The sequence below is a fragment of the Ochotona curzoniae genome, unplaced genomic scaffold (genome assembly GCF_017591425.1).
Source record: "Ochotona curzoniae isolate NIBS_2020 unplaced genomic scaffold, NIBS_Ocur_1.0 contig_50, whole genome shotgun sequence".
NCBI classification, from domain to species: domain Eukaryota; kingdom Metazoa; phylum Chordata; class Mammalia; order Lagomorpha; family Ochotonidae; genus Ochotona; species Ochotona curzoniae.
This window is the reverse complement of record NW_024466446.1, coordinates 766,313-787,110: the sequence shown is the minus strand read 5'-3', so window position 1 is coordinate 787,110 and position 20,798 is coordinate 766,313. Positions and strand designations below refer to the sequence as shown.

The following is a 20,798-nucleotide window of genomic DNA, read 5'->3' as shown; positions in this document are numbered from 1 at the left end:
TTGCACATTGGCAGCTGTGTAATATCAGCAATAAACTTAATCTTTCTGTAGTCAATTTCATAATCTAAAATGTGGATAGTAGCATCTTTCATGAATAGAAGGATTACCCATGATGCCATAAAATCTATAGTTTCAGGGCTGTTGAGATGCCTCAATTTTGGATAATCTTCTTCCTGCAAGTGCCAGCATCCCTTATGGGCACCGGTTCATGTCGTGGCTGCTCCGTTTCCTATCCAGGTCCCTGTTTATGACCCTAAGAAAGGATGGCCTTAAGCCTTAAGACCCTGTACCTATGGGAGACCTGGAAGAAGCTCCTGGTTCCTAGCTTCAGATCATTTCAGCTTTGGCAATTGCAGTCATTTGCAGAGTGAACCAGCAGATGGAGGATTTTTCTCTGTGTCTCTCCTTTCTGTAAATCTCCCTTTCCAATAATAACAAATATATATTTTAAAAAATCTATATTCTTGGTCCAATTTGCGTATGGAGTAAGTTTTCTATAGAATTATTGCTATTATAATGCTATTAATTCTGCATTACAATAATGATAATAATTCAGATGGCACCTTAAAAACTGTCTGGACTTCCTTGTTTTTATTAGAAAAAAAAGCAACACCTAAATAATGCACTTGAACATATATGACCTCCATCTGATGTTTTGATGCCAGATTCTTGAAAATGCTTCATTTTGTCTTTATTTCTCAGTGATGGAAACTTCATTCTGACGGCCATGATTTTTGTGGCCAGCTGGTCTAGCTGCTGAAATTCCAGTGGCGATTTTATTGGAGAAATTCCATAACTTTCTTATTTAACCTTTCCTTTGGAGCTGCTTGTGAATGGAAACTTTTTTCTTATCAGAACCAAAAATCTTTATTGCTTATTTTGAACTTGTTCCAAGTATAGAACATCCATTGATGCTAATGGAATTTCCACACAGAGGAGGCATGCAAAAGTGTGACAGGGAACACGCGAGTGCCTGCTCTCAGCTGTTAGGAAACGGCAGCGAACCCCGCAAGATCACGGAGACTCTGGCTGGGGGAGTAACTGCTCTCCCGAGAGACTGAATGTTGAGCACGGGAGAACCTGCGGTTGGATTGTAGGGCACAAAGTTATGTTAGATTTTCATTACTGTATAGAAATAAAGTGTCGTTACTACTATAATCTTCTTTCTTCTGTTTTTTCTTTCTTTTTTTAACTTACAAAACAAAATAACTGCATATGCCAGAGATCCACCAGCTTTCCTCAAAGCCTTTCCCACTACTCCCTTCACTGGAGACGCCACTCGGAAAACAGAAATGAGTCTGCAGAGAACACGCTGCACTCGCAGTTCATTAGAACCGCCCAACCTTACAAGGTCAAGTACCACCTCCCGTGTGCACGCGTGTGTGCGTGTGTGTGCGTGTATGTATGTGTGTGTGCACGTGTGTGCATGTGTGTGTTGAATTGAAACTGAAATTGTTTCTGTAAAGAAACATTTTGTTCGTGTAAAATCATGGAAAGGGAAGGAATAGCAGGAAAGGGAAGGAATAGCAGGACCGTTTACAGGTGCTGTTGACACATGGTCAAGACAGACAAGATCCGGAATGGTCCAGGACCGAGCAGGAGCACTCACATGGCTGCCTGGGCTTGCACTTCAACCTCTCTCATCCTTCCTTCTCTGCGCCGAGCTGATTGGGTGGACACTGCGGGAGGAGGCTGAACTCAATTCCACATCCTCATCTCCCTTCCCCCAAGGCTGCCTAAGTGCATACGCTGCCTCCCTCTCTTTCAGTTCCTCTGACTACCATTTTTTCTTTTGAGATTTTCTTTAGGTGAATCCTAGTTTAATGGCACCACGAGAGGATAACGACAAGCCTCTGTTCTCCCTCATTGCACCTTCCTCTGCTCAGAAGTGCTTTTTCTCAGGAGTTCTCATTTCCTGTGTGGGTTGAAAGACATTTGCTTTCTGTCACGAACCTCTCCTGGGATGAGTTTTATAAAATCACCTTGGCCGTCATTGAAAAACAGGGAGACCAAATTGCAATGTTTCGTTATGGCATCCTACATTTAAAACAAAAGCATAATTATTGTATCATTTTCCAGATGTTACGTCTGAAAAAGTATCCTTGGATGAATGTAGGGAGACAGGGAGTCGGGAAGGTTAAATGATTAATGAGTGATGATGGTACCTTCCTTTCTCAAAGGGAGCACCATCCTACAGTGTCCACACACCAGACATCCAGTATGTAGGTAGTACCTAGCCGGCACACACACCAAATGGCTAACGTGACGAGCATTTTGATGGAGACATCCTAAGTGATGCAGAACTCCACGGGGCGTCCCATGGCTCTGGTGACAAGCTGTGAAGTGTGGACTTGCCAGATAGACAATATTCTTTCATCATGGCCTATTATCAATCACTGCAGAAGTATAGACTAAGGGACAGGAAACACGGCACCCACCTGTTGGGATGTGAACTTGCCACACCAGTCACATTCTTCCTTGGGGAAGATAACGAATCTATGACTAAGATGAGTTAGAGGGATTCTTAAAAATAATCCCCATGTATCTAATACATTATTTTAAAACACTTCCTTGGGAAATAGGAAGTTCTTATATAGTGGCAGTCTATCCCAAAGCAGCACTGTTTTAACTTTTGCTGAATGAACTTTATGTATCTCTAGTTAAGGACTCTAAATATGTTGAATAAAAGAAACATATTACCATTATAACCGAAACTTTCCTGTTGGTTTATAAAGAACCATGAGAATCTACTTTTCTCTTGCTTTGTATTGTTTTAACAGTGATTTAAATGTCTGCTTGGTTGTATTAGGTAAAACTTGATGGATCTGAGTTTTGGAAGCTTATTCTTATTTTATTTTCTAATAGGAGAAGTCTATAGTCCTTTATAAATCAAGGAAAAAGTCGAAAGAAGGACAATATCTGGATGACCCTGAGTCTACCAACTTCACTTACCCTTACAACGACCTGCTGGTGTGGGCTGTGCTCATGAAAAGGCAGAAGATGGCCATGTTCTTCTGGCAGCATGGCGAAGAGGCCACGGTGAAGGCAGTGATTGCTTGTATACTCTACCGAGCGATGGCCCACGAAGCTAAGGAGAGCAACATGGTGGACGACACTTCCGAAGAGCTGAAAAGTTACTCAAAGTAGGAGTTCTTGGTTTACTTCATAATAAGCATCAACAGTTCTCAGAATAGTTCGATATCTCCCTCACCTTAGAACGTACAAGACAGGGCCCATGAGATGGCTCAACTAGCTTATCTCCACTTGCAAGCACCAGCATCCCATATGGGAGATGGTTTATGTCCCAGCTGCTCCAATTCCTATCCAGCTCCCTGCCTGGGAAGGCAGTGAAGATTGGCCCAAAACCTGGGGACTCTGCTCCCATGGGAGACCTGGAAGATGCTCCCATCTCCTGGCTTCAGATCAGCTCATCTCTGGCCATTGCAGCCATTTGGGGAGTGAACCAGTAGATGGAAAAATCTTTCTCTCTATCTCTCCTTCTGTCTGTAAGTCTGCCTTTCCAATAAAAATAATAAACAAATCTTAAAAAAAAAAAACAACTGGTAAGACAAGAAGGCTTATTGTCATGTGGACATGTCAGAGCTTTCAGGAGAGAACCAATAGGTTAGGTATAGAAATGTGTGAGATGGGATTTATTAGGGAATTGGCTCACATGATTATGGCAGCCTGGAAGTCCCAGGAGAGGCCATCTGTAGGCTGGAAAGCTTAGAGTGCTGCAGGTGGCTCAGATCTGAAGGTCGCAGAGCCAGGCAAGCTGAAGGAATACAAGCTTGGTGGTGTGAAGGGAGCGTGGACTCGGTGGTGTGAAGGGGCATGGGCTCGGTGGTGTGAGGGAGTGTGGGCTTGGTGGTGATGGCTTTGGGGTTGCTGCTGCATGAGTCCTGAAATCCAGACTGTGAGTTTGTGTTTCTGATGTCTAAGACAGCAGGCAGGTGTGTCCTAGATTCATTTGTTTGTTGTGTTTGTTCTCTCTAGTTCCCGAGTGGAGATGGTGCCTCCCACAGGGAGGCTGAATCTTCTCCATTTAGCCCCTTGAAACGCGCATGCCCAGCTCCTCTAGAAATAGCCTCATTGACACCCAAAATAGTGCTGTGCCAGATTCTCGGGGATTGCCTCATTTATTTCACTTGGGACTTACACATCATAGACTGTCCTATTAAGGATTTTTGAAGGGGGGTGAGGGGAAGGAAAGAGAAACAAAGAAAGAGAGGGAGAGTCTTTTGTGTTTTGGTTCACTGCGCAGATCGCCACATAGCTAGGTCTGGCTGAAGCTGGCCGTTACTGCTGGTCTCCCTGGCAGCATTAGCAGGGAGTTGGACTGGAAGCGGAGCAGCAGGAACCCAAGCTGGAGCTCATGCGGGATTCCAGTGCCCCAGGCTTGGCTTAACCTCTGAGTCACAAATGTGGCTGCATAATTCAGTCTTGCACAGTGTTTTCTGTACAAAAATTCTTTCTGAGGACTAACCAAGCAGTCCCAAACCAAACAAGATATAACTTGTCAGTAAGGTCCAGTGGACAGCTCAAGTGCACGCTAGATTCTAAAAGAGTGGCCCTGTCCCAGTTCTGTTCCTGCAGCCATGGGTCAGCATTCCCTGTCCTAGCAACAATCTCTTTAAAATCATCTACACACACACACACACACACACACACACACACACACGAGAAGCGAGTGCCTTTTGTTTTTTTTAATGTTTCCCTGGCTCAGCGGCACGGTGTCGTTGCAGGCAGTTTAGCCAGCTGGCCCTGGATATCCTGGAGAAGGCATTCAAGCAGAATGAACGAATGGCCATGAAGCTCTTGACCTGTGAACTCAAGAACTGGAGCAATTCTACCTGCTTGAAACTGGCTGTGTCTGGAGGACTGCGACCTTTTGTGTCACATTCCTGTACCCAAATGTTGCTGACAGACTTGTGGGTGGGGCGCCTGAAAATGAGGAAAAACTCCTGGTTAAAGGTGATTGACTTGTCCTGCTGAACTAGGGATGAGTTTAACACGTGATAAATGTTTAAGCCCCTAATTTTGTTATTGAAATAAAATTACAAAATGTGCACCTTGTGCGAGTCTGCGCCTTCCTGCTGACCCTGCCTTGCTTTCTTTCTCAGATCATCATCAGCATCATTTTGCCGCCCACCATTTTGACGTTGGAATTTAAGAGCAAAGCCGAGATGTCCCACGTCCCGCAGTCCCAGGACTTCCAGTTCACGTGGTATAATGGTGACCAGACCCTCAGCACTGCCAAAGAAAATGCTTGCACGGTTAGTGCAATGTTATGGCAAATTAACTTTCTGTGGCTTTGACTGGACACACATACACACGCACACACGAGATTTATTTCCAGAGGAGTCTACTCAGTGTTTCTGTTGGCAACATCACAATCTGATGACACACGGGCCTCTGGCTCTCTGGTCAAGCATTTATGTCCCTTCTGCCTTACAGCAGTCACAGTAGATAATGCTCATTTTCTATCTGTTGTGTATAACTCAGCAAAGCGCTCAATAGTTAAAGAATCCTTGCCTAGCATCTTAGCTGATGTGTTTTTGTGTTGATAGTTGTTCTAATATTTAAAAATATTTGCTCAATGAAACCAATTAAATAGAAATGGTTTTCGTCACTGGCATCTGCTGTGATTGGTTGAGCATGATTCGTTAATGCATGTTGAAGATGGATCGTTAAATAGTTGGACCCTCACTCTTCTTGGGATTTCCTCTCGTCTCCTTGCCTTTTCAATTTCTTCCCTTCCTCATGGCTTCTCTTTCTTCCTCCTTTTCTAAGCCTGACAGTTCCATCTGCTGTTCTTGGGGTCCTCGAGGGCAAGTACACTGTGGCCTCTGTAGGTGTGAGAAGCTATTGTTGGCCAGTCATGTTAGGACTCCTTGTATGTATAGATTTCAGAAAATTTTTGTACAAAATTTAACCTAACATTTAATTACATTGTCCATGAACTTTTACAAGTACACTTGAATACATAGTTTTTTTTTATTTTTCCCCCCCATCAATCTCCAAGGCTAAGATTTTAGATTTGGAAGAAGGATTCCAAATTTGTTTCTAAGAGTCCATTTTATTTTATTTTTTACATGTCTAACTTGTCAATATTTTATTTAAACTGCTGTAAAGAAATGATTGCTTCTTGTTTATTTCACAGAATGATTATGATTTGGAAAGAGGCCCTGTTGAGAAGCCTGATGAAAATCAGCACGTGGACGGGAAGCGTCAGGGCAAGCGCCCCCCATGGGTCAGGAAGGTGTATGACTTCTACAGCGCGCCCATTGTCAAGTTCTGGGCTTACACGGTCTGTGCCTCTCAACAAAAGATACGCATTATGATTACCGGTTTACGTTAGCAATGCTATGTTGATTTGCCAATTTGATTCACAAATGTAGAAGCGTAGCACAAAGCAGTAAGAAAGTAACAAAGCAAGTAGCCAAGAGAACCGTAGGCAGGCGTGGAAATGGCATTCTTCCTCGCTGAGAAGTCTTCCCATAGTATGCTTGGAGCTGAAACAGCCGAGACCGAGCTTTGGAGGACGCGAGGTCTAATAAACTCAGAGCAGTGCTTGCAGAGCTGAGCGATGAGGTGGGAGGAGGACTGGTCAAGAAAACCAGCGAGCGGATCCATTTCTTCTTCATAGGAGTAATGTGTTACATAGACAAAAAAGAGAAAGGGTTTGCTTTTTGGTTTCCAATAACATATACATATATGGAAAATAATACAGATTTTGGAAGTCCAGTTGTGGTATGAACAAATACTAAAGCTATTATAGATGAAAGGATGCAGAGAAAGCATCTATTGTATCAAGTACCTTTCACAGTTAGCTAGTAGCATTTGTTTTTCTAATGCTTTGCTATACTTAAATTGCCTAAGAGTAGCAGTCTCTTTAGAACATTTGAAGTACGACTGTAAAAGTTTATTATCTCAGTGTTTTACATCAAGATATTTACTTGGCAAAACAAACACTTATTTCATATGCTTATTGATCAGTTCATATCTGTGGATGGATTCCCTCTGTTTTCAAAAATCAAATCCTCTTTCAAACGATGAGGATTTATTTACCACTTTTGTGAATATGCGACAAAATATTCAAGAAACCTGGCTAGGAGCTCTGAGAGAATTTTAATCATACACATACCATTGGGGGAAGAAAAGGTATTGAAATTTTAGCTTAGGAGCATCTAGAAATAAGAGCAAAATCAAGCAATAGGACAAATTCAACCAAAATATGTGGCATCTACAGCGAGCTCCGGCATCTCCATGCTGCCGCCACACTGCCACACTGGTTGTGCTTTGTCGGAGCGGTATCTTGTTAGAGATGTGATACAAGAGAAAAACGTAAACATCTTTGAATCACTTGTTGAAGAATTGAATGCTAATGAAAAGCCATCTCATCAGTATCTAATTTTTGAATATGGCTTAGTTTTACCTGGATGTGAGTATGAGTGGTTTTTAAGAGGTTTGTAGAAAATAGCATTAGAAGATGTGTTTGTTTTGCTGCAAGATTCTTTCTTGAAAAGCATCTGTAAGAGGAATCTTCAAAAAGTTAATGAAAACACGTATTAAGGAAAACTGCAAGGATCTGAAGACATTTTTTTTTTTGCAACGAAATAAGCTTATCTCTTCATTCCATTTTTCATGTACTGGCTTCCCAGGCACCCACAAGTGGAGTGAAGGTGCTTGGTTTTTTTCCCCTCCGCTTTGCTGTTACCCTGGCAGTGAGCATGTTGGAATTTGTGGGGTTCTGCCCAGGAGCCAGCAGGATCTCCTGCATTCCTGCACTGCACCCGTGGCTTCCTGGGCTTCCCCGTCCAGCTTAGTGGAATCCACATACACGGTTAGGCTGTGCGCTGTCTGGGTCTGTGTGCGACTCACGTCCAGGGAATGTGTGTCCCCTCTCAGATGGCGTATTTGGCGTTCCTCATGCTGTTCACTTACACTGTGTTGGTGGAGATGCAGCCGCAGCCCAGCGTGCAAGAGTGGTTTGTCATCATTTACATCTTCGCCAACGCGCTGGAGAAGGCCAGGGAGGTGAGTTGCCCCCTCCGCCTTCGCCAAAGGAAATGCTGAGTTTGATTTGCATGTCAGAGGGTTATACGGAGAAAAGTCCCTGATTTCACCTCGTCATGCTGGCCAACCGCTTCTGCTGGTTGCTGGACCTTGGAAGTGTTAGCACGTTTGTCAGTCACAGAGTGATAAACGATGTCTTCTAATGATTATTAAAATTCCCATCTACTTGTGTTCCTTGAAGTGTTTTTTATTATGTGATGTGGTTGATTCTTAGAGCTAATAGCTTCATCTCAGAGTGGCAAGCTACTGGCTGAGGTTGTGCAGTACGTAAAGGAAGCATTGATAGTCTTTGAAACATCCTGGGATCCATCAGATGGTTACTGCATGGCAGTAACATCTCATATCAGATCACAGCGATGGCCGCTCTGCCTCCAGCTCCCTGTTCACGTGCCAAGGGCTGGGCCCCTGGCCACAGGTGGTCTCACCCACAGGGGAGACTTGGGCAGCTCTTGAGGCCACTAGGGAATGATCCAACAGATGGAACAGTTTTTCTCTCTCTCTCTTTCACATTCTCTGTTGCCCTGCTTTTCAAACAAATACATCTTAAAAAGAAGCTAGGTGAGAGTTGAAGCTGTGAGTTCCTCTGGAGAAAGTAGCACTCGGAGGCGGAAGATGAGCCACCTTATGTGATGTGACATTGAAAGAATTCTTAAATTGTAGCCCATTCTTTAAATTTCCTCTTTCCTTTCCTGTCCCCACCTGCCCCGGTTAGATCTGCATTTCAGAACCCGAGAAGTTTACTCAAAAGGTGAAGATATGGATTAATGAGTATTGGAACCTAATGGAAGCTGTGGCAATTTGCGTGTTTTTGGTTGGATTTAGTCTCCGGTGGGGCAAGCCTCCTTTCCACACGGCAGGAAGACTGCTCTACTGCGTAGACACCATCTTCTGGTACTCAAAGCTCCTGGACTTCCTTGCAGTGAATCAACACGCAGGTCCATATGTGACCATGATTGCAAAAATGGTGAGCACGGGAACTGATGGTTCTGCCTAATTTCATGGTTCATGTCTGATGGTTCATTTTGAAATTATTCATCGAAACACAGATAGCACAATCACGTCATCACTGCTTTTTGAATAAAACTCGCAACGAACAAATGCGCCTAAACAGCAGATTGGGTGGCTGACAAATACACTCAGCTTGCCCTTTGGGTAGGGGCCGGTTGGCACGGCCTTGGATCAGGTCTGTTTGTTTTGTGGTAATTACTGAGGGCTAGAGTTGGATGAAGCTATCACCAGTGAAGTTTTCTGTTAAAATAGCAACTTATTATTTTATTACTCACCACGCCTAATATAATTAAATTTGAGGGTACTTCAAAATGTTCATAGAACACAGAATTAAAATTGATTGCTTAGAGGCTGCACTGACTGAATGCCAGGATTCCTTTTGAGCACCAGTTTGTATCCTGGCTGTTCCACTTATCATCCAGTTCCATATTTGTGGGCTGGGAAAGCAGTGGAGGACGGCCCAAAGCCTTGGGACCCTGCACCCACGTTGGCAACCGGAAGAAGCTCCTGGCTTGAGATTGGCTCAGCTCTGGCCGTTCCGGCTACTTGGGGAGTGAACCAGCAGATGGAAGCTCTTTCTGTCTCTCTTCCTCTCTATAAATCTGCCTTCCCAATAAAAATTAACAAATCTTTTAAAAAATCACTTAAATTTATGAATGAAAATTTATTTTAGTGCCACAAAGCTGAAATCATGCATTTGACAGGTCCTAAAAAAAATTCATGGAAATTGCATAATGTGAAAGAACCATACATGCCTTTCAAACTTCTGTCCAATGGTTCACTCCCCAAGTGGGCACAATGGCTGGAGCTCAGCTGATCGGAAGCCAGGAGCCAGGCACTTCTTCTGGGTCCCCCATGTTTGGGCCGTCCTCCTCTGTTTTCCCAGGTCACAAGCGGGGAGCTGGATGGAAAGTGGAGCCTCCGGGACATGAATTGGTGTCCATTAGATTGCTAGCATTTGCAAGGCCCTGGAGGACAAAATTTTAAACATTGTGGCCCAACAGGCTAAGGCATTGCCTCTGTGACTGGAAGTCTGTGGTAGTGCCAGTTTGAGTACTGCCCACTCCACTTCCCATCCAGCTCTCTGTTTAAGGCCTGGGAAAAGTAGTAGATTTAGCCTTTGAGTCATTGTGCTGGGCCCAGCTTATATTTCTTTGTGTGAACATTTTTAATCATCCATGCGGTGCTTGTTATGTACCACACATTGCTCTACATGCTGTAATATATTAACACGTAGTGTTTGTAACATTTAATGAGCTTAGTTGTGTTGATATCCAATATTTACATTCTAGGGAAGGCAGGTTAGGGAAATTCTTCAAGGATTAGATAGTTTGTTTGTTTTGTTTTGTTTTGTTTTATTTTGTTTTTTTACTTTACATTCTTCTTATAGACCAGAAATATTTGCTCTGTTCTTTGTGACATTATCAGATAGGCCATGCTGAGGTATGCTGTGTAGCCAAGTGGTTTACAAAAGCAAGATTTTTTCTGCCTCATGCAAGATCTGATGAGTGCTCCTAGAGCTGCCTCTACACAAAGACTTCAGGATCCACAGTCCCTCCACTGTGTGGCACAGCCATGTCAACATGTGGCTTCTAAGGTCTGCGATGACAGCAAGGAGAGGGATGGGGATGGAAAGCGACCCCAGTTGGTGTCATTCCACAGTCCACTGGTCAGAAGCTTAAGAGAGACAAGTCCAAGAAACATGCAGAAAGCTCTTGGAATGCCTATGTTTCGATGAAGTCTTTGGCCCAGTGGAAGAGAAAACGGGTTAGGCTGAGCCATATTTCGTAGGTAAAATGGAATAGGCCTGTTCAGTTTCTCACAGTGTGATCAATTCATGAAGATAATCCAGGGAAGTAGGAGTCATTTTACTAATTTGAGTACACCTTTTTCTTTTTCTTCCTAACCTAAGCTCTGGTTCAATTACAAAAAGTGTCGCATGTTAGCAAATTTAAAGCCATTCCCATTCTACTACTGCAGAGAAAGCATGGATTCTATACTCTGAGCACACTCATTGCTCCAGGGACCACAGTGACTTGAAGCACATACTCTGTAGAGGAAGCAAAGTGGGTTAGCCAAAGAAAATCCAGCTATTCATGGGCTAAGGTATTTTAGTTGCTGATCAGGAAGTGTTGTTATTGGCAGGTAAAAGTATGATGGCTGCCGGTGTTTGCTTTGATTTCCATTCCCAGTCAGTGGTGAAGTTCTCATGGTGCTGTCTTATGTTTCAGGCAGCAAACATGTTCTACATCGTGATCATCATGGCCATAGTCCTGCTTAGCTTTGGGGTGGCACGCAAGGCCATCCTTTCCCCAAAGGAGCCTCCGTCATGGAGCCTCGCTCGAGATATCGTGTTTGAGCCATACTGGATGATGTACGGAGAAGTGTATGCCTCCGAAATCGATGGTGTGTGTGGGATTTCGGCATCACGCAGGAACCAAACCTCTATAGACACAGGAAAAACAAAAGTCAAACTAATCATCTAGATTTTAACTATGTATAAAATCTGCGATTTCCCCAAGTTTATGTGTTAGATGCTTGTATGGCGTGGTAAGGCTATGGCTCACCTCACGGCTCATTCTTTTCCTTCCTTTTTTTGCAGTTTGTGAAAGTGATCCATCTTGCCCTCCGGGCTCTTTTCTTACTCCATTCATGCAAGCTGTCTATCTCTTTGTGCAATATATCATCATGGTTAACCTGTTGATTGCTATCTTCAAGTAAGTTATTTGAATTAAATCTGGTGCTTCTGTTGAAAAGAAAAAAAAAATGTGGGCAAGTACGTTGATGGGCAAATTCATGTGTATTTTGAACAAGTCCCCCTTTTGATTGTGTTCTGTGTTTTATTACGGTGGTTTTTAAAAATATGGGCATGCAGCTACTGGTAGGAAAGAAGCAGTCAACATTATAAGTACAAAGAATAGTAGATGCAGCGTGAGAGCTTGGGAGTTGCCGTTGCAGTACGTTTGATCATGAAAGGATAGCAGTTGATACAGTTGAAAGTTGCCTGATGTTGGCTTCCGGGCCACTTGTCTCTCGTGGATTCCATACTTACACCTTGCCCCTCTCTTCCTACCATGTCCAGCAATGTTTACGTTGAAATGAAGTCCATTTCAAATAAACTGTGGAAGTACAATCGTTATCGCTACATCATGACCTACCACGAGAAGCCGTGGCTGCCTCCTCCCTTCATCGTGCTGTGCCACGCGAGCTTTCTGCTCCGCCGCCTTTGCTGCCGGCGCGCTCCCAACGACCAAGAAGAGGGAAATGTCGGATTAAGTAAGATTGATGGGTGGGGCCCGAGGGGGGAAGAGTTAAGAGTGGACTTCCCAGGGGATGGACACACGGACCCTGCATGGGAAAAGGCTGCGTGCCAACAGTCAGTGGCTGTTGCCGTGGGTCTGAGTCAATATGTTGCCCATATGATTAGGCTATAGTGCCATCTGCCAAAATGAATCGATCATTTGAAAGAAAGGAGTTGGCAGGAATGGGGTTTCTGTTTGTGTGTGGAAAGGCTTTGTGTCAGCTGTCTTCTCAGACAGACTAACTTCTAGAGAGCAGCACCCACACGCATTTCCCTGTAGTGGGCCATGGGATTCAAGCAGGGGGTTATGGAGGCCTGTGCTCTGAGACAATAGGTAAACAAGGCTTTCTTCACTTACTCACTGAAGATCCTTTGGTTCTCAAATCCACTTGGTTTTTTAAAATTCCAAGTCTTCTTAATTTAAATATTTGTTTCATTTATTTGAAAGGCAGAGTTACAGAGAGGCCTTCCATCCTATGGGACACTTCCCAAGTGGCTGGGCGAGGCTGAAGCCAGGAGCCAGACAGGACCAGGTGTTTCTTCGGGATCTTCCACCTGGTTTCCAGAGCCCAAGGAACTGGATCATCCTCTGCTGCTTCTTCCAGACTTGTAGTAGGGAGCTAGACTGAAAGTGGAACATCCAGGAATAGAACCGGCACCCATACTGCTGGCATCACAGAGAGCTCATTAACCTGTTATGCCATATTTATGTTTTAAAAGATGTATTTTATTTTTTATTGGAGTGGCAGATAGAGGGGAGGAGAGACAGGGAGGAAGATCTGTCCGATGGTTCACTCCTCAAGTGGCCATTACAGCTGGAGCTGAGAACTGCAAGTAACGTTTTTTTTTGATGGAGTCCACTCTAAGCTCTAGAACATTCGTGAAGTTTTGTGGCGTTGCTTTTGTATCACGTTGAAAGGTAGACATTTGCACATGGGGCAACACCGCCATCTGGTGGACACTTTTCTGGAAATTCTGTCACTGCGGTTTTCTTCGGTGCTTGATTCTCTAATCTACGGAAGGCTCCCATCATACAAGTGTGAAAATTTAATGCCCATTCAAGTTTCTCTGATTTAAAAAGACATTAGAGTTGGATGAGGATGAGAGAGATTGAATTTTTTCAGCATCTGACATATTTCTTTTTTATTTCACAAACCAATACATTTTATACTTTAGTTTTTGATACATTTTATGACTAAATATTACTTTGATTTAGCTATTTTTAAAATTCAAGTTTAGCCTTTTTTCTTTATTGTAAAATTATCTAATCCACTTGCATTTCAAAAATATATTCCAGAGAGCCATAATAACACTTTTCTCAGTATAAAAGAAATATTCAAGAAAGAACATTTTTGTAACATTATTTCACTTTCATATTTCCAAAATACAAGAAAGTAGATTTTTTAAAAAAATTATGTTAAATAAGAGAAGCAAGTTTGGAAACTGAATGTGGAAGCTGAAGTTTGCTGAAGAATTTCATTGCTTTCAAAAAAAATCACAAAAAGATGTGTCTTTCAATGAACAAGTTATGTCAGTGAATGCCTGCCACCTTGCCAGGTCATTGCTAATAAAAACGTCTGTTATTTTTCATTGTGGACTTAGAATGCGCAAACGTAGTCTGACAAGGCAAAACTTTCATTTGGTTAATTTCTGTTCTTCCCTTTCTTTTAAACTTGATTTTGAACTCATTGGTTATTTATTGTCATTTCAAAAACGGAAACATTTGACCCAGAGGGACGAAAAAAGGGTAATTAGCTTCTCCTCTTCTTTGCATATAAATATGATGAATGTTTGTTAATGAGCTGAAGCATTCCATGTTTGAAAACATGTACCAGGTAGTGTCTCTTCTATGGATGAAACACTTCCAGAGAATAAATGGGAGAGACCCAGACTAGTATTTCCACCTGTTTCTGCATGCTTCCTCTCTTTGCATCTCAGGAATGCAGTGTGACAGGGAAATAGCTTTTCTCACACAAGCCACAGTGCTTACCCATGTGCAGTCTTAGCTCATTTTGTGTTTGCTTTAACAAAATACTTGGGGCTGGATATTACAGGATGACACCTGCAGAAGGAATTAATACAGTTCCATGGGACCAGATCAGTTCCCACAAGAAAATATTGGTAGGGGCTGGTGCTGTGTAAACACAACCTCGGCAATGCTGGCATCCCATGTGGGGTGCCGATGGGATCCCTAACGGCTCCCTGCTTACGAGCCTAGCAAACCAGGAGGAGATGGCCCAAGTGCCTGGGCCTCCATGAGATCAGGAAGAAGCTCCTTGCTCTAGAGCAGCCCAGCTCCAGCCATTGCAGCCATCTGGGGGGTGAATTTACTTCCTGTCTTGCTGTGTGAATCCGCTCTCTCCCTTTCTCTCTCACTCCCTCTCCCCCATGTGACACCGTCTAACATGGTGTGACACACCTGCACACCTGCACACCTCACCAGACGAAGTCACCTCACCTTATCTTACTCTCTGCCTCCAAAACTAGGAGCTCTGTGGACTTTTTCTTTCTTTTTTTTTTTTTTTTACAGATTTATTCATTTTTACTTGGAAAGTCAGATATACATAGAGGAGGAGAGACAGAGAGGCCAAAGTTTCATTGCATGAGCTTTAGGGGACATACTCAACCCACAGGCAGAGCGGAGTGCCTTGTCTCAACACTCACCCCAACGTGTGTGCCGTTTCTTTCCCCCCACAGAGCTCTACCTGAGTAAGGAAGATCTGAAAAGACTTCACGACTTTGAAGAGCAGTGTGTGGAGACGTACTTCCATGAGAAGATGGAAGAGCTGAACTGCAGCTTTGAGGAGCGTATCCGAGTGGCATCAGAAAGGTAAACCCGACATCCTTCTTGTCAACCCTGCAAGCTGCTGTCAAACCTCGGTTCAGAATGGCTGAGCGAGGAGGAGGATCTGTGTTTGCACCCTGGAGCCCCTGGGTTTTCCAGAACTGAAGAATTTAGTGGTGTGGACTAGGCAAGTGATCCATGAATGCCTATTGGACATCTAGTATATTCCAGGAGCTCTTCTTCTTTTTTTAATTGTATAAATTTTATTTCTGATATATTCTACATATTTGATTAGGGTGCGGAGGGTCAAGGGCTAAAGGAAAGTGGGTGAGACCATTGTTTTGACATTCTCTTTTTGCCTCCCTGTCTCTGCGGGGAGGGGAGAGATAAGGGGAGAAGCCACACCCAGCATCCCAACCATCCCAGGGTCCCCGATATGGAGCATTTCAGGGCTGAGTCATGGGTCAGCCAAGATTCCCTGTGCTGTGCTGTGGGTAAAAGGGGTAAGGAAAATGAACAAAAAAATAAGGAAGGACAGACATCCAATGAACATGAAATGAACCACAGTTTTTATCCATCCTCTATAATGGGCGTCTAGGTTTTCTTCCCATGTTTTTGTAACTGTTGATTGTGCTGCAATGAAGGTGGGATGCACATTGCTTTCTCACGTATCAGGTCCTTTGTCTATATTCCTAGAAGTGGGATTGCCAGGTCATATGGTAGCTGGATTTTCAGTTGCCTGAGTATTGACCTTGATAATGGTTGCAGTGTAGCCTACAACTCCATCAGCAGTGGGGTAGAGTTCCCTTTTCCCTAAATCCTTGCCAGCAGGTCTTGTTGGTAGTCTTCTGTACGTGGCCCATTCTCACTGGCGTTAAGTGGAACCTCAGTGTCGTTTTAATTTGAATTTCGCTTATTACTAGGAACATGAACCGTTAGCCATTTAGATTTGTTCCTTTGGAAAATGTCTGCTCATTTCCATTGCCCATTTCTCCACTGTTTTTTTTCCATTGTTATGGTTATTCTGGAGTTGTTTGTGTATGCTGGGTATTAGCCCCTTGTCTGTTGTGTGGTGTGCAAAGATTTTCTGTGTTGGTTGTTTTTTCCTTTGTTATTGTTTTCTTTGCTGTGCAGAAACTTCTGAGCTTAATGTAGTCCCATTCGTCTATTTTGGTCTTGATTTTCTTTGCTTTTGATGATTTTTCCTAGGAAGTCTTTGCCTGTACCTTTATCTTGTATAGTATTTCCTACATTTTTTTTTTTCTGACATGTTGATGATTTCTGGGTGTGGGCTTAGATCTTTTATCCACTTAGAGTTGATCTCTGTGTGTGGTGACAGGTGGGGATATTGTTTCTCAGGTCTGGTGGCTGGTATCCAGTCGTCCCAAGAGCATTCGTACAAGAGACCGTCTCTCTTCCCTGGGTTGTTTTCTGTTCTCTTGTCAAAGATGGCTGTACATGTGTGGACTCCCCTCTGATGTTTCTCTTCTGCTCCGTTGGTCTTCCTCTGTGTCTCTGTATATTTTTAAAACATTCATTTATTTATTTGAAAGGCAGTGGTGAGGGAGAGGGATGAAGAGAAAGAGAGAGAATGAGATAGAGAGAGAGATCTTGTATCTGTTGGCTTACCCCCCAAATAGCAGGACCACATAGAAACTGCAAGCCAAGCATTCAGCCGTGTTGTGCTGCCTTTTCAGACACAATAGAAGCAAGCAGCCAACATTTGAACTGGTGCCTCTGTGGGATGCTGGTGTCACAGGTGGTGGCCACAGCACTGACCCAAATCAACAAGTCATTTCATGACAATAACATGCAAAATCCAGAAATGTTCATCAGCTGTAAGTCCTATATCTTTTTCTTGGAATTAGAGCAGAGGCCTTGTGGGTAGAAAAATATGGATCATTTTAGGGGGCTATGAATTTGGACACGAAGCTCTAATTTACCTTCCTCTGTAGTCGTTGTTTTTCCCTGGATAGAGTTATCACAATGGGGCTGTTTTTACACGGAAGTACTTGTTGGCTTCATTTCTGAGGTCCTCACCAAGGAAGTACAGACCGAAGGTCATGTAGGTGGAGGGAGGAGAAATGAGGATGATGTTTGTGTGAGAAGCTGCTTCTACAGAAGAGTTGCATAACCTTTTGCAACTAGATGAGTGGCGAAAGAGGAAGAAGAGAATGTCCTGGGGGCTGTTTGAGGTCTTAGTTGTCCTGGTGGGACACCAGGTTCCCCCGACTCCCCTGCTCCCCAGCAGGGTTAGCCAACCTACTCTTGTCTCTGTTTTGTCACAGAAGATGTTTCTAGGTGTTTTCCATGTCAAACATGTCTGTGTACCTTATACTTGGAAAATGCTGTGACTTTTGAAAAGTTAAAACTCAACAGTCGAGTTCCAGGTTGAGAAGGTCTCACTCCTGTTTGACTGTGAGCCTTACTGTGGAACCTCTGGGTTCACCTCCCAGTGTGTTACGTGTTGGTAGGGTTGACTTAGCACATCGTGGGTCTCTGGGATCCCCAAGAGAGCTTGCCTGTGTCCCAGATGGTCGCTGAAATGGATGAAGTGGAGTGCAGTGGTTCGTGCATCTGTCATGGAGTTGGTCTGGGGCAGCACACTGTGGCTACGTGATCCAGCCTGTGTTTAGTGAAAATAACAGACATGCCCAGCTGGTATGTTGCGATATGCGCAAAATTAAATAGAACATGTGGAACCTTCGTAAAATGCCTTGCACGTGTTGAGTACTCAGTGAATATTAATTACATGATGATTATAATTGTACCTGTTGTCTGATTTTAAAATAACTTGTCTGAAGACCTACAATGAAACAAGTACCCTACTCATCTCCTGCTCTCATACTTTGCACAGAGGAAAGTAAAATGATAAGGATTTATTTTAATGTGTCAGAATGACTGAAAGGCTAGATGAAATTAGTGTATTTGGTGGTCTAGGAATATAATTAAGATGTATGTGGCTCAGGACACTGAGCTTTAGAAAGTAAGTGCCTTAAAAGCAAGAGGACCCGATCAGAGGTGAGCAGGTTATTTGTCTAACGGGCTCCTATTGTGGCGTGTTACCTGTCGCCGTGAATAGTTTGCTGGTTTCTATTGTGTCCATTCGATGTGATTGCTGCTAATGGAACTTAATGAGCCTCCATTACGGCTGTGCAGACTGTACTGTTTCTGAATTAGATAAAACAGTGTGCTGCCTAGAGACGCTCTAATTAAGGATATTTGGGAGAGAATACACATATATTTCGTGCTGTTTCCTGCATCATCCTTGCCAATTCTAATTTTGCAGGTTTCAGAAGGTCAGGAGATATTTATTAAACTGCTATTGAGCTCTGGAGGTAAAAAGCAAGAAGAGACTGACTGGCCTACCCACTCAGGGGGCTGCAATAAAAATGGAAAAGCACCACCCTGTTTACCGTTTCATTCCTATTCACGCAGCTTCCAGGAAGGGAAAGTGGAAGATCACTCGATTTCTGCGCCTTGAGACGTGTTCTAGGATGGAAGCGCTCACACTGCTTTGGGGAATTCTTGCTACATCTGAGTGTTGAGCTCTTCGTGGTTTAGCGACCTCTTCCTTGCTTCTGTGTGGCTCAGGGGCCTCTTTGATCATGTGCAGGTGGTGGGGTCAGCCACGCACCTGTCGATTAGATACCATCCTTGGTTATTTTTAATATTTTAAACCTTATTTATCAGATTTTAGTTATTGTGAAGTTGAAACCATACCCATCTCTCACAAATGAGAAAAAACATCTTAGTAAGAAAATAAAAAAATATAAACTCTCATATCATAAGCTAGTGATCACTGTGGAAATTTGGTCTTTTCACATCTTTTCTCTCTGTTTTTTTTTTAATATTTTATTTATTTATTTGAAAGAGTTAAAGAGAGAGAGAAAGAGAAAGGCAGAGAGGTTATTCATCCACTGGTTTGCTTCCCAAATGGCTTCAGCAGCCAGGCAAAGAAGGCTTTTGCCGAGAGCCAGGAGCCAGGAGCCAGGAGCCAGGAGCCAGGAGCCAGCAGCTTCATTTGACTCTCCTGTGCAGGTGGCAGGAGCCCCAAGCTTTTGGGCTTATTGTACTGCTTTCCTAGGCACACTAGCGGGGAGCTGGGTCAGAAGCAGAGCTGCCAAAGTCCATATTGGATGTGGCATTGCCGGTTGTGGCTGAGCGTGCCAGCTCACATATATTCTTCTACACATTTGCCGCTGAAATTATGCCATTCACCTTTCTTCATCAAATACATTTTTGCCAATCATTCTTTGTAAATATATTTTTAACTTTCATTGTTTTTGTGCCTATGAAAGCTTCATAGAAACTTTAGAAGTATATAATGCAGAAAATGTTACAGACATCCATAGCTGTGCCACTCCCTCCAGACATAGAGGAAGAAAACAGCTGTGGACACTGTTGTGTGTGATCTCAGCAGTAACAAGCATCTGTCTGCTTCAGCTTAGTGAAAGTGCAGTCTCTTTGTATTCGTTGCTTATAGTATTGCTTTCTTCTCAACATTGTTTCAATCCCTGTATAAATTGGCTAAGTTTATTTTAAAAAAATCATTTATTTGAGAGGCAATGAAGAAGGGAGGGGGGAAGGAGGGAGAGAAGCAGAGACAAAGGAATCTCCCAACTATTGGTTTACTTTCTAAATTCTTGCAACGGCCAAGGCTGAAGTCAGGGTCTAGGGGTCGATCCCAGTCTCCCATATGAGCAAGAGGGTTCCCAGTATCTGAGCTATCACCCACTATCCTTCAAGGTCCACATTACCAGGAAGCTGAAAGTCAGACTGAAGCCAGAACTGAAAGCCGGTACTCTGAGGTGGGGATGTAGGTATCTCAGCCTGTGGATTAACAACGAGGTGAAATGCCCACCCTCAAATTTGCTAGATTGCAACAAATGTTGCAATGAGTACAAAGTTATTATTATCTTAATTTTCAGCTTTGGGGGCTGGCATAGTGGCTCAGCTGGTTAAGCCGCTTCCTGTAATGCAACATCCAGTACAAATACAGGTTCAAGTCCTGGCTGGTCAGCTTCTGGTCCAGCTCCTTGCTAATGTGCCTGGAAAAGCCTCAGAAGATGGCTCAAGTGTTTGCTTTCTTGTATCCTTGTGGGACCCCTGGAAGAACCTCTTGGCTCCTGGCTTCTAAATCTGGCCCAGTCGTAGCTATTGTGGTTATTTGTGGAGTGAAACAGCGGGTCAACAATCTCCTCTCTGTATAACTGTGCCTGTCAAACGTTTTGAAAATCTTTTAAAAGTTAAAAAATTTTCATCTTTGATTACTTACTGAGGTTGTTTTACCTCTTCAAGATTTCCTTTTTCCTTGTCAATGGGAAGTGTTCAAGTTTTTGTCATATAGATTATTTAATAAAAGTGGAATAAATGATCAGATAATCCCTTTGATTATCAAACAAGACACTAGAAATGTGGTTCTGAAATATTAGGAAGAAATAAGGGCTAGGAATGGAGACACATGATTTTTTTCCTTATTTTGGTACTGGGGTAGCTAAAGGAGTGAACGGGGAAGACAGATTTTAACTCTGGAAGCAGATAAGGCTGTGGAACTTACTAGAAAGAGGTGTAAGACAGGAAGTGATCAAGGCAACTCCCATGGGCTTCATGTATCTATCGGTT

General features: G+C 43.3%; 1 protein-coding gene across 1 annotated transcript in view; it reads left to right on the top strand.

Annotated features, from left to right (window-relative positions):
* Positions 1-20,798, top strand: part of TRPM6 (transient receptor potential cation channel subfamily M member 6) — a 74,765-nt gene that overhangs the window by 24,928 nt on the left and 29,039 nt on the right. The window contains 11 exon segments of the mRNA XM_040988730.1: positions 1,273-1,351; positions 2,866-3,143; positions 4,746-4,974; positions 5,124-5,276; positions 6,164-6,310; positions 7,912-8,040; positions 8,792-9,043; positions 11,319-11,493; positions 11,690-11,804; positions 12,170-12,363; positions 15,086-15,218. Of these exon segments, the coding sequence (XP_040844664.1) occupies positions 1,273-1,351; positions 2,866-3,143; positions 4,746-4,974; positions 5,124-5,276; positions 6,164-6,310; positions 7,912-8,040; positions 8,792-9,043; positions 11,319-11,493; positions 11,690-11,804; positions 12,170-12,363; positions 15,086-15,218 (1,884 nt within the window).